The sequence below is a fragment of the Larus michahellis genome, assembly GCF_964199755.1.
Source record: "Larus michahellis chromosome W unlocalized genomic scaffold, bLarMic1.1 SUPER_W_unloc_1, whole genome shotgun sequence".
NCBI lineage: Eukaryota > Metazoa > Chordata > Aves > Charadriiformes > Laridae > Larus > Larus michahellis.
The window spans coordinates 1,521,135-1,535,311 of record NW_027435888.1 but is presented as its reverse complement, the minus strand read 5'-3'; the positions used below and the strand labels follow the sequence as shown (position 1 = coordinate 1,535,311).

The 14,177-nt window shown below is 52.7% G+C and overlaps 1 protein-coding gene across 13 annotated transcripts; it reads right to left on the bottom strand.

Annotated features, from left to right (window-relative positions):
* Positions 1 to 748: 748 nt before the first annotated feature.
* LOC141736677 (26S proteasome regulatory subunit 6B-like) lies at positions 749 to 9,986 on the bottom strand. 13 transcript variants are annotated; one of them, XR_012585047.1, is made up of 5 exons: positions 9,915 to 9,977; positions 9,282 to 9,370; positions 7,542 to 7,730; positions 6,770 to 7,275; positions 749 to 2,293 (listed from the first exon to the last, which is right to left on the bottom strand). XR_012585047.1 is itself a non-coding variant. In XM_074571233.1 (4 exons), exons 1-3 carry the CDS (start codon positions 9,948 to 9,950, stop codon positions 9,031 to 9,033), a joined length of 282 nt encoding a protein of 93 aa, XP_074427334.1. In that variant the 5' UTR covers positions 9,951 to 9,980; the 3' UTR covers positions 749 to 997; positions 7,998 to 9,030. The 13 variants fall into 13 exon arrangements, 2 of the variants coding, with proteins under 2 accessions (XP_074427334.1, XP_074427333.1); XR_012585044.1 differs by having other exon boundaries at positions 6,770 to 7,730; positions 9,282 to 9,389; positions 9,915 to 9,982; XR_012585043.1 differs by having other exon boundaries at positions 6,770 to 7,730.
* Between the last annotated feature and the right edge of the window lie 4,191 nt (positions 9,987 to 14,177).

Below are 14,177 nucleotides of genomic sequence, written 5' to 3'. Positions count from 1 at the left end.
CCAGCTCCTGCAAACACGTCATCAGCCTGGGTACCAACAGCAGTACCAACGGCGCATTCCGATCCCATCCCAGTGACACAAGCTCCTCCTTTATCTAGGGAGGAGTTTTACAGAGAACACCAGCGACTGGAAGAGGAGTAAGTACTTGGCTCAAGGAAGTTGTGTTTGTTCTTTTTCATTTTTGTATTTTGAGAGCGTACTGGACTGCAGTTACGCTGAAGTGCATCTGACATAAGCAAAAATGACATAGTATTTTTTTCAACAGGCTTTTTTCTTGCAGACGGCAAACGTGCAAAACTAAAAGACGACAAACGTAATTCTAAAACTGTCCCTTCAACTTACAGGAATTCTAAACTGGTTTTGCTTAAATAGGACATGCACCTTTTGCGCTTGCGTGCAGTATACGTTTTCTCACGTTGGGCACGGTTTGTTTCTTGGTGTCGTTTTGTCCTAAAGGTAAAACTCTAATTGTAATAAAGGTCAAACGTATGCTTTTGCTAAGGAGTTGATGGAATATAAAAGGTGCAAAAGGAGCGCAGGCGTTCATTTTCCAGGTAAGTGCTCGACATGTCCATAATGGAGAAGCAGATTGTCTAGAAGAATCAGGAGGAGTTCCGCTCCACCCCTCGGTCATTCGATGGACTGGATGGTTCGAGGCGTTAGCAGTGACAGGAGTTTCATATGTAGCTTACTAGCTCAGATGTATGGCAGAGGTTGCTGAGGAGAAATAACTGGACTCCAGACGATCCAATGTGAATAAACAGAAGCCATTTATTAAGCACAGATCATCATCTTTTATACCCTGCGTTGTAGCTGTACACGTGACTCGCTTATTTCTGATTACCCAATTACACTGTCCACGCGCGGTGCATGCAGTTCATTCACACATCAGATTGGTTACAAGAATTCACATTGTAAATTGCTTAGTCACTAGCACAACATGTTTTCTGCCTTCTCAGTCCCGTTTTTCCCATGTACTAATTCCATCTTCTACCACCTGTTTTGCCCTTAATCTAATCTCTCACAGTAGGGAGGCTGGCTCACATGGCCATTTTCTCTCAGATACACTCCTACAATACCCCCTTTTTCTTCTTGAGCCAGACAGACCTTATGCATGGCATTTTCTATCATGTCAGTCACTTTGCGGAGAACACACGAGGCTACCATAATCAATAATAATATAACCAACAATAGCATGAGCCCTTGCTTTAGTAAGTCTGATAACCATCCCGTTATACCCCATGAGCTTAACCAATCATCAAAACCATTTTTAACCACTTTTAATTTGGACATGTTATCCTTCAGCTCCCGTAACTGCTTATGAATGGATGATAAGTGTTCAGAAAGGTTCATACAACACATACCTTCAAAATCTTCACATCCATGACCATGAGCCAACAGCAGAAATCAATCATCACCCCTGTGGTGTCTCCACAAAAGTTCACTAGGGACATGTTAAATGTTGGGTAAACTGAATTGAATCCTGCTGTATTAAAAGAAGCCGAAATACCAAGGGTTCTCAATTTTGTGCTCAGCTGCAACTTCCAATCACGAGGATAAGCCCGACACTAATTCTCAGTGGCATCTTCAAATATCAGTACCCTTGCCCTTCTTTCTGCGCTGTAGATGACCAAACCTGTTGCTACAGTGACGTACTACCTGTTCCCACTGGTCCTCCGGAACCGACCAAACCTCTGGCAGCAGCACCGTGTAACGGCACTGTATGTCACACCCTGGCCAGTCCTTGTGAATGGTAGGCTTCCCTAATCTCCTGTCGTTCAGCCAGCTCGTGTTGAGGTGAACCTGACTCCATATGCCCTGTTGCAATAGCTAAATGAATTAAACCCGTCACCTTACTTAGTTCTTTATTAAAACACACAGCACACCGGATTTAAAACACATAGCACACCCTGTCACCTTACTTAACTCCTTATTAAAACACACAGCACACCGGAATTAAAATACACAGCACACCGGATTAAAAACAGACAGCATACCCTATCACTTTACCTAATTCCTTATAAAAACACACAGCACACTAGAATTGAAACACACAGCACACCGGATTTAAAACACACAGCACACCGGGCCGCAGCACGTGGTCTTTCAAACCACCACCGGCCTTGACAATCCTCACAAGGCACAAGGATCCATGGGTCACAGTTCCACACCTAGGGCACTGCACTTCTTCAGCCCTCACCATCGTTGTTGGTGTTGTGGGGTAACTCATTCGAATCCGTCTGCTCAAACCAGGGCTTTATCCACTTGGCTGGTACCCATCTAGTTCCGGCATCTGTAACGACACAGGCATATCCTCGAACCCAGGTTAATAATCTACACGGTCCTTCCCACTTCCTTGTCACACCGTTTTTAACTGCTACCATGCCATTTTCCTGCCTAAAATCCCCCAGGTCTCTCTGCAGGCCTGCGTCGTGCCGCACGATTGGAGGTACAAGGCAGCGTTGAGGGAGGCGTAGGAAGTTCAGGATGTAAATGGCTTTGTTCAGTCGATCTAAAGGGCTCAGCCCTTGCTCTCCCCCTTTCTGTTTTTGAAGCAAATTTTTTAAAGACTGGTTCATGCATTCCACTATGGCTTGACCCGTCGGAGAATGTGGTGTGCCAGTCACACGTGTAATGCCCCACAGCTGTAGAAATACCTGTGTTGAACGGGCTACGTACCCTGGGCCATTATCAGTCTTTATCACACGCGGTACGCCTAAGGCCACAAACGCGCATCGCAAATGTCTTTGTACATGTTTACCGGATTCACCAGTCTGCACAGTTGCCCAAATTGCAGTTGAATAACAGTCTACACTCAGGTGTATAAATTTCAGTTTTCCAAATTCTGACACATGGGTTACATCAGTCTGCCAGAACTCCAAAGGTCCATGCCCTCGGGGACTGACGCCTGGGTTGAAGTTAGATATAAATGGTTGACAATCAGCACAAGTTTGCACTATACCTCGGGCGTCAGACTCCGAGATCCCAAATTGTCTGCGCAGCATTCGTGCAGATTGATGGAAGAATGTATGGGAGGCACGTGCTTGCACAAACTTATCTGGAGGTGGTGCGGCCCACGCAGGAGCCACAAGTGTATCAGCTCGTCTATTGCCCTCAGCTAAACCTTCTGGGAGCCCCGAATGGCTGCGAATATGGGTGATGAAATAAGGATCGTGCCGTTCACCGAGTAGGAGCAACAGTTCATGGAGCAGGGTGAACAGCTGCTCATCACTGACCTCCTTCAGCAAAGCACGCTCCATTCGTTGAACGATTCCAACCACATATAAGGAGTCACATACGATATTAATACCTCCTTTTGTCCACCTGCAAACCCTTCTAGTACAGCACGTAATTCTTGCTTTTGTGTGAACCCTTTACAGTCCGTGATCACAATATCATGCCATTTATTGTCCGTGTACCATGTTACTGCTGCTTTCTGTGTCTTCCCCCCGGCATCTGTAAAGATTGTCGGCCCTTGGACAGGTCGTTGAGACAACGCGGGAATTTCCTCAATCTGTCCTACTTGTAGCACACTAAAAAACTTGTGCGGAGGCGAATGTACCTGAACTGTCCCAGCATAGTTCAAAAGCGCAATCTGCAACGCCATAGAGTGTCGTAAGGCCCACTGCAAGTATTCAGCTACTAAAGAAATTACCACACATTCAGGTTCCTGTCCGGATATCTCAACGATCCTCTGACGCCCCTTAATCACAAGTTGCGCCATCGCCTCTATCCTCGGGATAACCGTACGCTTTGGTTGGCCAGATAAGAAAATCCACTCCAGAATTCGTAGCAGGTCCCTTTCCTGTACCCATTGCATTACTAAAGTGAAAAGATGTTCGTCATGATTTATAATTAGTAAACCTATCGAATGATCAGGGTCCCATCGATGCACGTAGGCGTTGATGACCTTATCACTGACCATCTGCATCGCCTTCTGCACGTCCAAAGATAACTGTCTAGGGGCATCAACGCCACCGCCTCCTCGCAACAGGCGCATGAGAGGTGCTAAGTCTTCGTTCGTAAGACCACACAATGTACGGACCCAGTTTAGATCTCCTAAGAGTTTTTGAACATCATTCAGCGTCGAAATGTGTGTTCTAATCTCCAACTTCTGTGGCCTAACTGTAGTTTTAGATATTTCCCATCTTAAATATTTCCAGGGTGGTTCTTTTTGAACTTTTTCTGGTGCAATTTGTAACCCTGCTTTCCCTAGTACCTGCTGCAGCTCCTCAATAGCCTTGTCACACTCTAATTGTTGTCCAGCTGTCAAGATGTCATCCATATAATGATAAATTATCCACTCAGGGTGTTTTTTCCGCACTGGTGCCAAAGCCCATGCTACGTACATCTGGCACAAGGCGGGTGAATCTTTCATTCCCTGTGGCAACACTACCCAATGATACCTGCACATAGGCCCATTCTTATGTGTTGTTGGCACGGAAAAAGCAAATTTCAGATAGTCATCGGGGTGCAAGGATATTGTGAAAAAGCAATCCTTCAGATCTATTATCAGAATCTCCCACCCTTTAGGGATCATGGTAGGGGATGGCAAACCTGGCTGTAAAGCACCCATGTCCTCCATAGCCTCATTAATTTTTCGTAAATCGTGCAGTAACCGCCATTTGCCACTCTTTTTTGGGATGGTAAAAATAGGTGTATTCCAGGGGCTGGTTGTTGGTTCTATATGTCCCTTCTCCAACTGTTCCTGTACTAATTGCTCAATTGCTCGATTTTTTCCGAATTGAGCGGCCATTGGTCCACCCATACCGGGTCGTTCGTTTTCCACTTCAATTTCAAAAGAGGTCGCCCTTCCCCAATGGCCGCCCCAGAAAACCCGTCCCCCCAGTCGTTAAGCAAGCACCCAGTTGACTTAAAGCATCCCGGCCCAGCAGGCACACCGGCGCTACTGGCACATACGGTCGTATTGAACAAGCTCCACCATCAGGCATTTGGCATTGGATCACCTCTTTGCTTATTCTTGTTGTCTGAGTTCCTCCGACCCCCATTATGGGTATAGCTGGGTCTTCTAGGGGCCAAGAGGGTGGCCAACGACCTTGACTGATAATAGTCACATCAGCGCCGGTGTCTACAAGCATATCAAGTACGTACTTTTGACCCCCTGGTGCTCTTAGGGCAACTCGCTGCAAGGGCTTTGTTTTACTGATTTCAGGGCTAAATATATATCTGCATTACCTGTTGAGCCAAAACCTTTATCCCCCCTTACCTGATTTCCGGCCGTCGGAACGGCGGCCTTAGATGGCATGACTTGTCCAATGCGAGTACCCGCTGGGATATGCACAGGTGGAGTGGGTGTCCATACCATTACTTTAATTGGACCTGTATAATCAGCGTCTATTACCCCAGGTAACACAAACAAACCCCGTCTGGTAATGGAAGATCGTCCCAATAATAGTGCACTCAGTCCATACCCCAGTGGCCCTTCCATATCAGTAGGAATGCACTGCACTTGGGAGTCTGTAAGGGTAACCTCCTTTATTGTTGCCACGTCCACTCCGGCACTCCCTGTGGTGGCAGAGGCTGCGCTACCCACGCACCCTGACCCTGAGGCCTGGTTTGTGTCATCGCGCTCGGGCCCCCCGCGCTCATCAGCCCGTTTCCCTATGGCGTGCCATCCTTATGGAATTTTGAGCGGCATTCAGATGCTCTATGTCCAAATTTCTAACACCGATTTCATGTGCCCGTAAATCCTCCCGTTCCTCTGCTCCTAGCAGGCGTCATATCTGTCTCTCCCCTCTGCTTTCCTACTCTACACTGTATCTTCAAATGACCGACCTTCCCACACTTAAAGCACTTTGGTCCTGAATTACGATTACTGACCAAGGGCTTGACAGCCGCAGCAAAAGCGGAGGCCAAAAATCCTGCCTGTTCTTCAGGTGTCCCTACCCTACAGCATGCCTCTATCACGTCGGTAATGGTGGCGTGTCGAGGCAAAGTTTGCAAGATACGCTTACAGGCTGGATTTGCGTTCTCTACGGCCAATGATTGAAATACCGCCTCTTTGGCTGCCGCTGGCAGTTCTCCCCGGTCTAACGCATTCCTTAGTCTATCAAGAAACTGCATGAATCCCTCGCTGGGGCCCTGTTTTATCGTCGTATATGGGGGAGTGACCTTGCCATCCTCCGGCAACGTCCTCAGTGCTTCACGAGCCAACTCTGCAGACTGTTGTAAGATAGCGACATCTAGCCGCGCTTGTCGCTGAGCATCAGCGAAAGGACCTGTTCCTAATAACATCTCCATGGTTGCCAGCCGCAACGGATCCCCCTCCACTCTATTCAAATTCGCTATCACCGCACGTTGTACACCATCCTCCCACCTTGATCTCCACATTAGTTCTTGCATTGGTGTGAGGATAATGGACATCAGTGTCCAGCTATCAAAAGGACTCATAATATTAGTAGTGAAAAAACTGTTAAGAAACGACTGAGTGTAGGGAGAACTAAGGCCAAAGTCATACACTGATTTTCTTGCTTCTTTTACGATCGGCCAAGGAAGACCCTCCCATCTATTGGGATTCCTTCGACCTCCCGTAGTTCCCCCCAGTATCACAGGAAATGCTGTTGGTAACATTATACCCTCTACCAAGGCATTTTGAATGATTCCTTTCCAATGCACGTGCGGATCCGGCGGCTCCCCTGAGCCCGCGGTTGCACCCCCCAACTCTCCTCCCACGTTCCCGTTACCCAACTCTCCTCCCGCGTTCCTGTTACCGCCGCCCCATACCCCCCCGCTTTCACCCCTCTGTCACCTCTCCATATTTCATATCGCTTGCTCCTCCTCTTGTTTCCATGGTCTCTGTTGTTCTCTCTCTAACTGTTCCAATTTCTGTTGCAGTGTTTTTGCCGCTGCGCATGCGCCTTGCGGCAATTCTTATTCAGCGGGAGAGGGAGGCGACGGTGGAAGCGGTGGGTACAGTGATGGATCAAAAGGTGGTCTGGGGTGCACATCAACATGTTGCTGTGGAGGCTTAGGTGGACCTTCATAAAACCCAGTTCTGGGGTTGTACCACTCTGGTGGAGGTGCCATTGGTCTTGCTTCCGAGGGTGGCGGTGCTGGCCAGGGAACGTCCTCCTCCATCGGTTCTTCTTTCTCTGGAACTTCCTCAGGTGGAGCAGAGGGGATCAGCAGGGGATCGTCCCAAACCTTTGGACCTGGCCTGTTCGATCCTCCTCCCGTGGGTTGTAATGCTGCAAAAGCCCCGGCCGCTGTGGCTCGCTCCGCCTTCATATCTTGTAAGGTCGATAACACCAACCCCTATGTCGTCGCCAACGGTGATGCCTCTTTGTCTCCTTTACTTATCACTTCCCACAGTTTTTTCCCAACAGCCTCCCATATTTCTGCTTTAAAAGCTGTCTGGGGCTCTGGTGCGAATCCATTCTCTCTGCACCATATTAACAACCTTCGGAGCATACGCTCATCGTATTTCACCCCTCTCTTAGAGAGGATATGCAGGAGAAGTCTTAATACAGCCCCTTCTTCTTTTGTTACTTGTTGCCCCATCTCCTGCCCCGGCTGCTCACCTCTCTCCGGGTGTCCGTGGCCACGTTGTCTGTTTATTCCGGATTGCCGCCCAATCCGCCCGGTCTCAGTCCAGCTGAGCCATCCTCCAGACGGTGGATCTCCTTCTGGGTCTTCCGCCCCTCGCGTTCCGTTGCTCAAGCCAAGCGCCGATCGGGATCACGTCGGGGTCACCATCTGAGCAGAAATAACTGGACTCCAGACGATCCAATGTGAATCAACAGAAGCCGTTTATTAAGCACAGATCATCATCTTTTATACCCTGCATTGTAGCTGTACACGTGACTCGCTTATTTCTGATTAGCCAGTTAACGCTGTCCACGCGCGGTGCATGCAGTTCATTCACACATCAGATTGGTTACAAGAATTCACATAGTAAATCGCTTAGTCACTAGCACAACATGTTTTCTGCCTTCTCAGTCCCGTTTTTCCCATGTACTAATTCCATCTTCTACCACCTGTTTTGCTCTTAATCTAATCTCTCACAGCAGGGAGGCTGGCTCACATGGCCATTTTCTCTCAGATACATTCCTACAATCCCGTACCTCCCCAGTGCAGTTCTGCGTCTTCTCCCTGGACACCAACCTGCGCCCAAACCCCAAACCCATCCTGGTCACCATCACGGTGCGGGGCCCTGTGGGGCTGGGGCAGCTCTATGGGGCGGCCCTATGGGTCTGAGGGGGGTCTCCTCTGGGGTGGGGTAGGGATGGTCCTAAAACTAAATGGACACTTACCTTCAATTTGCACTCAAAAAGGTGGATTTTGAGCTCTGGGACACAAACGGGATGAGTAACACGAATGAGTTAATAAAAATGGAAATCAAGGACTTGTGAGGTCCCGCTCAGCTGACAGGCCATGAGCTGACCCACAGCTCGTGTAGGTTTGGCGAGATCCTTCATGTCTGGACACCTGACAGGCCAGGAGCAGGCCCACGCCCTGTGTCTGTGCTTATGAGGTCGCTCACGCCTGAGTAGCCAGTGGGCCAGGAACAGGCCTAGGGATTGTGTAGGTGCCTGGAGGTCACTGGTGCCTGCGCAGACGAGAGGCCAGGAGCTGTCACCTGGCTTGTGGATGTCTCTGCGATGTCACTGGTGCCTGAGGAGCCCAGGAGAAACATGTCTTGTGCTGGGTGTTTTGAGGTCCCAGGTGCCTGAGAAGCTGGTAGGGCAGGACTAAGCCCCCATCTTGTGTAGGTGTTTGCAAGGTCACCTGTGACCGCTCAGCTGACAGGCCAGGAAGAGGCCCATGGGTTGTGTAGGAGCTGGTGAAGTCACTGCTGCCCGCGTACCTGGTAGGGCAGGAGCAGGAACATGGGGGGTGTCACGGGTGCCTGAGTAGATGATGCCACTAAAATAGTATTTGGTCCCCACCCCAATATGGGGTTTTTGGAAGAACCATCGTCAGCAGAAGCCCGGACACAGCACACACACACGTGTGACAGCGGGACTCCTGAGCACGCAGCAGCAGCAGCAGGAGGGTGCGAGGTCACGGTCACTGTAACCCCTGCGCACACAGGGGTGGCAGCAGGAGGGACGGGAGCTCCTTCTTCAGGTTCTTCTGCTCCTCCTTGACGTGCTCCTCCCCCGCCTCCAGGAACTCCAGCTCCTGCTGCAGCTTCTCCTGCCACAGCTGGAGGTCGGGGGAGGTCCTGCCTGCCCCCACCATCTGCCTGCACCCCCTCCTGCCCGCCGCCTGCCTGCCTGGACCCTCTCCTGCCTGCACCCCCCTGTGCCCGCACCCACCTTGTGGCGGGTGTCACGGTCCTCCAGGTCCTCGGGTTCCGGCACCAGGAAGGACAGAGACGGGGGAGGGCGTGGGGTGGCAGCTCCTCCTGGGGGGGCGTGGGGGGGCTGCACCCAGGGGTGGCAGCACCCGGGGGGAGGGTGGTGGTGGTGAAACCCAGATGAGAGAGGACACCTGGGCAAGGGGGGGCACCCGGACATTGCGGAGGACACCACCCATGGGTTGAGGAGGGCATTCAGAGACTGGGGGGGCCCCATGGGGAGGAGTCGCCCAGAGACTGGGGGGACTGTCACCCATGGGGGGGCACCCAGAAACTGGAGGGGGACACCAGAGATGGGGAGGGGGTACCCAGAGACTCGGGGGGGCACACAGAGATGGGGGGGAGGCACCCAGATATTCGGGGGGGCGCAGCCAGAAAGTGGGGGGGCACCCTCGGATGGGGGGGAGACCCAGAACCGTGGCGGGACCCGGAAGCGGGTGCGGGATCACGCGGACATGGCGGGGGGGGACCGAGCGATGAGCGCGACCCGGTAGCGGGGGCCGCCCACGGGCGGGTGGGGGCCGGGGGGGGGTCCCGGGAGAGTCTCAGCGGTGTCCCGTCCCCCCCCCAGGGTGTCCCCGGGCCAACCGACCTGCGCGACCTCCCGCGGCGACCCCAGCTCCGCCATGCTGCCGCGCGTCACAGGGCAACGCCCACCGCGGCCGGAAACCGCGCCCACTTCCGGCGCAGGGGATGATGGGAGATGGAGTACGGCCCTGTGCGGACCAGTGATCCCAGTACGGGCCAGTGATCCCAGTACGGGCCAATAATCCCAGTATGGACCAGCATAGGGCGATCCCAGTGCAGTACCGCTGCTCCCAGTATGACTCCCTGGTTCCCCCCAGTGCTCCCAGTGCGGTCCCAGTGCTCCCGGTAAGACTCCTACACTCCCTCCAGTGCTCCCAGTATGACCCCTGTTATTCCCCCCGGTGCTCACTGTGCGGTCCCAGGGCTCCCAGTATGACTCCCTGGTTCCCTCCAGAGTTCCCAGTTCAGTCCCGGTGCTCCCAGTATGACCCCCTGACTCCCCTCAGTGCTCACAGTGCTGCCCCAGTGCTCCCAGTAAGACCCCCTGAGACCCCCCAGTGCTCCCAGTGCAGTCCCAGTGCTCCCAGTATGACTCCTTGGTTCCTCCCAGAGCTCCCAGTACAGTCCTAGTGCTCCCAGTATGACCCTCTGACTCCCCCCAGTGCTCCCAGTATGACACCCTCACTCCCCGCAGTGCTCCCAGTGCGGTCCAGTCCTCCCAGTATGACCCCGTGACTCCCCCCAGTGCTCCCAGTGCTCCCAGTTTGACCCTCTGACTCTCCCCAGTGCTCCCAGTGCTGTCCCAGTGCTCCCAGTGCGGTCCAGTTCTCCCAGTGTGACTCCCTCACTACCCCCAGTACTCCCAGTGCGCTCCCAGCACTCCCAGTATGAGTCGTTGACTCCACCCAGTGCCCCCAGTATGACTCCCTCACTCCCCCCAGTGCTCCCAGGTCGACCCCCTTACTCCCCCCAGTGCTCCCAGGGTGCTCCCAGTGCTCCCAGTATGACACCCTGACTCTCCCCAGTGCTCCCAGTGCAGTCCCAGTGCTCCCAGTATGACTTCCTGGTTCCCTCCAGAGCTCCCAGTACACTCCTAGTGCTCCCAGTATGACCCCCTGACTCCCCCCAGTACTCCCAGGGTGCTCCCAGTCCTCCCAGTATGACCCCCTGACTCCCCCCAGTGCTCCCAGTGCAGTCCCAGTGCTCCCAGTATGACTTCCTGGTTCCCTCCAGAGCTCCCAGTACACTCCTAGTACTCCCAGTATGACCCCCTGACTCCCCCCAGTGCTCCCAGGGTGCTCCCAGTCCTCCCAGTATGACCCCCTGACTCCCCCCAGTGTTTCCAGTGCTTTCCCAGTGCTCCCAGTATGACCCCCGGGGATCCCCCCAGTATTCCCAGTGTGGTTCCAGTGCTCCCAGTATGACTCGCTGACTCCACCCAGTGCCACCAGTTCAGTCCCAGTGCTCCCAGTATGACACCCTGACTCCACCCAGTGCTCCCAGGGTGCTCCCAGTGCTCCCAGTATGACCCCCTGACTCCCTGCAGTGCTCCCAGTGCAGTCCCAGTGCTCCCAGTATGACTACCTGGTTCCTCCCAGAGGTCCCAGTACAGTCCTAGTGCTCCCAGTATGACCCCCTGACACCCCCCAGTGCTCACAGATCGGTCCCAGTGCTCCCAGTATGACCCCCTGACTCCCCGAAGTGCTCCCACTGCGGTCCCAGTTCTCCCAGTATGACCCCCTGACTCTCCCCAGTGCTCCCAGTGCGGTCCCAGTTCTCCCAGTGTGACTCCCTGACTCCCCCCAGTGCTCCCAGGGTGCTCCCAGTCCTCCCAGTTCGACGTCCTGACTCCTCCAGTGCTCCCAGTGCTGACCCAGTCCTCCCAGTATGACCTCCTGACTCCCCCCAGTGCTCCCAGTCCTCCCAGTATGACCCTCTGACTCTCCCCAGTGCTCCCAGTGCTGTCCCAGTGCTCCCAGTGCGTTCCTGTTCTCCCAGTATGACTCCCTCCCTCCCCCCAGTACTCCCAGTGCGCTCCCAGCACTCCCAGTATGAGTCGTTGACTCCCCCCAGTGCTCCCAGTGCGATCCCAGTGCTCCCAGTTGTTATAGATTATGGCCCAATAATTGACAGGAACCAGTCCAATTAATCAAATTAGTTTATTAAGCAAGCGGCAGCAAGCAAAACAGCGCTGGGCGGCCGGGGAGTCTTTGCTCCGCCAACGGCGCGCACCCACTTCCCGAGAGTAGCTGATTATATACTCTTCTGGTTCCCGTATTTGTGTCAATCCTGGTATATTCTGTGTCTGAGCGACGTGTTGCTAGGGGGTCGGTCTTGTCCCGCCTCCTGGTGGTCGTGAGGCTGAAGGCTCCTCATCTTTATCGGTGTCCTTGGGGAGACTCTTTTCAGCTTATCGCACAACTTAGCTCTTCCCTTTGAAGTGTTAAAACACACCAGATGCCTGTGATTTAGGCCTTGAGGTGTCAAAGCGCAGCAGACAGCACACCGGATGCCTGTGATTTAATTATGTGGAGAGTCAAAACATTGTAATTTTTCACCAGCCTTTAAGAAAGCCTGATTTGATTAACAAACATGATTTTATTTATTACACAGTATGACTCCCTCACTCCTCCCAGTGATCCCAGTATCACTCTCTGGTTACTCCCAGTGCTCCCAGTATGGTCCCAGTGCTCCCATGGTGTGTTTTAGCCTCAGAGGGCAACAAAGAACCACGTGCCGCTCGCTCGGGCCTTCCCAATACGGGAAGAATCGGAAGAAAAAAGGCAAGACTCTTGGGTTGAGACAAAGGCAGTTGCACAGAACAGCAAAGGGAACAAGAAAACAACAACAATCACACGGACAGAGGAATGTACAAACACGATTACGGAACCGCCGCTCCCCGCCGCTCCCCGACCGGACCCGGGACGCCCCAGCCCGCTCCAAGCGGAGATGTCCTGCCCCCTCCCCCAGCAGCTCAGGGTGGGCATGGCTCACATGGCATGGAATACCTGTGTCCTGGGGAGAAGTAACCCTGTCCCCGCCGCAACCAGGACATTATCCACCCCTTATTCCAGACCATCTATGCCATGCCCACATCTTACAGGTTCCAATGAATTGCCACCACTTTCCCCTGTCATGTATATATATACGTATTTATTCATGCAGATATAGTGCCCTTAGTCTATGGGCCATCCCTCCAAAGTGTCCGTTGAGTTCATTTCATCCATGGCTCTGGGCTCCATCTGTTAGAACAGTCTGTGTCCTGGAGAGAATTAACCCTATCCCTGCCGGAAGCAGGACAGCAGCCCAGAAAGCCAATCATAGCCTGGGCTGCATCTACAGAAGCGTGGCCAGCAGGTGGAGGGAAGGGATTCCCCTTCTCTACTGCCATCTCATACGATTTCATCTGGAATGCTGTGTCCAGTTCTAGGGGCCCCAGCACAAGAAAGACATGGACCTGTTAGAGAGGGTCAAGGGAAGGATCACCAAAAATCATTGGAGAGCTGGAAGACCTCTCCGAGGAAGAAAAGCTGAGAGAGTTGAAGTTGTTGACCCTGGAAACAAAAAAGCACCAAAGAGACCTTCTTGTGGCCTTTTAACCTATGAGGGAGGCTTATAAGAGAGAGAGAGAGATTTTACCAGGGCCAGTAATGACAGGACAAGGGGCAATGGTTTTACACTGAAAGAGGGTAGATTTAGATTGGACATAGGGAGGAAATTTTACAATGAGGGTGGTGAGACACTGGAAAAGGTTGCCCAGAGAAGTTGTGGATTCCCCATCGTTGGCGGTTTTCAGGGTCAGGTAGGGCAGGGCTTTGAGCATCCTGATCGAGTCACAGATGTCCCTAAAAAACAGGGATTGGACTACATGACCTTTAAACGTCCCTTCAAATCCATGGTATGCTGGGACACTATGAGAGCAGATGTGGCCACACCAGTCCTGAGTCAAGGGGGACAATAACTACCCTTGTCTGTGTGGCCACAGTCCTTCTAACACCACCCCATATGCAGCTGGCCTTAATGGTGCTGAGCCTTTACCAGAGGCTCATATGGCATCCCTCAAAATGCCCAGGCCCCTCTCCTCAGACTCACTCCTCACCTCGTCCTCTCCCACTTTGCCCCTTCTCCTAGAAAAAATTGAGGAGGTTTCTGTTGGCCACGTCCCCAGGTGTCTCAAGGTCCCTGTGCACTGAAGCTCCAGCACGTCAGCATTTAGATTGCATGTGCAGATGGCTCATGCTGAGTCGTGGTTCCTCTAACAAGACAAATGAGTAGCTGTAGGACAGCAGAGGTCAGAAAAGGGGTTACTAGTGTCATGGACATCATG

Excerpts from the sequence above, each read along its gene's own strand:
- LOC141736677 (XM_074571233.1), bottom strand. The coding sequence starts at position 9,950 with ATGGCGGAGCTGGGGTCGCCGCGGGAGGTCGCGCAG. Across the intron at positions 9,390-9,914 it reads CGCCGCGGGAGGTCGCGCAG|CCCCCCCACGCCCCCCCAGG; the intron begins GTCGGTTGGCCC and ends CCCTGGGTGCAG. Across the intron at positions 9,169-9,281 it reads ACCGTGACACCCGCCACAAG|CTGTGGCAGGAGAAGCTGCA; the intron begins GTGGGTGCGGGC and ends CCCGACCTCCAG.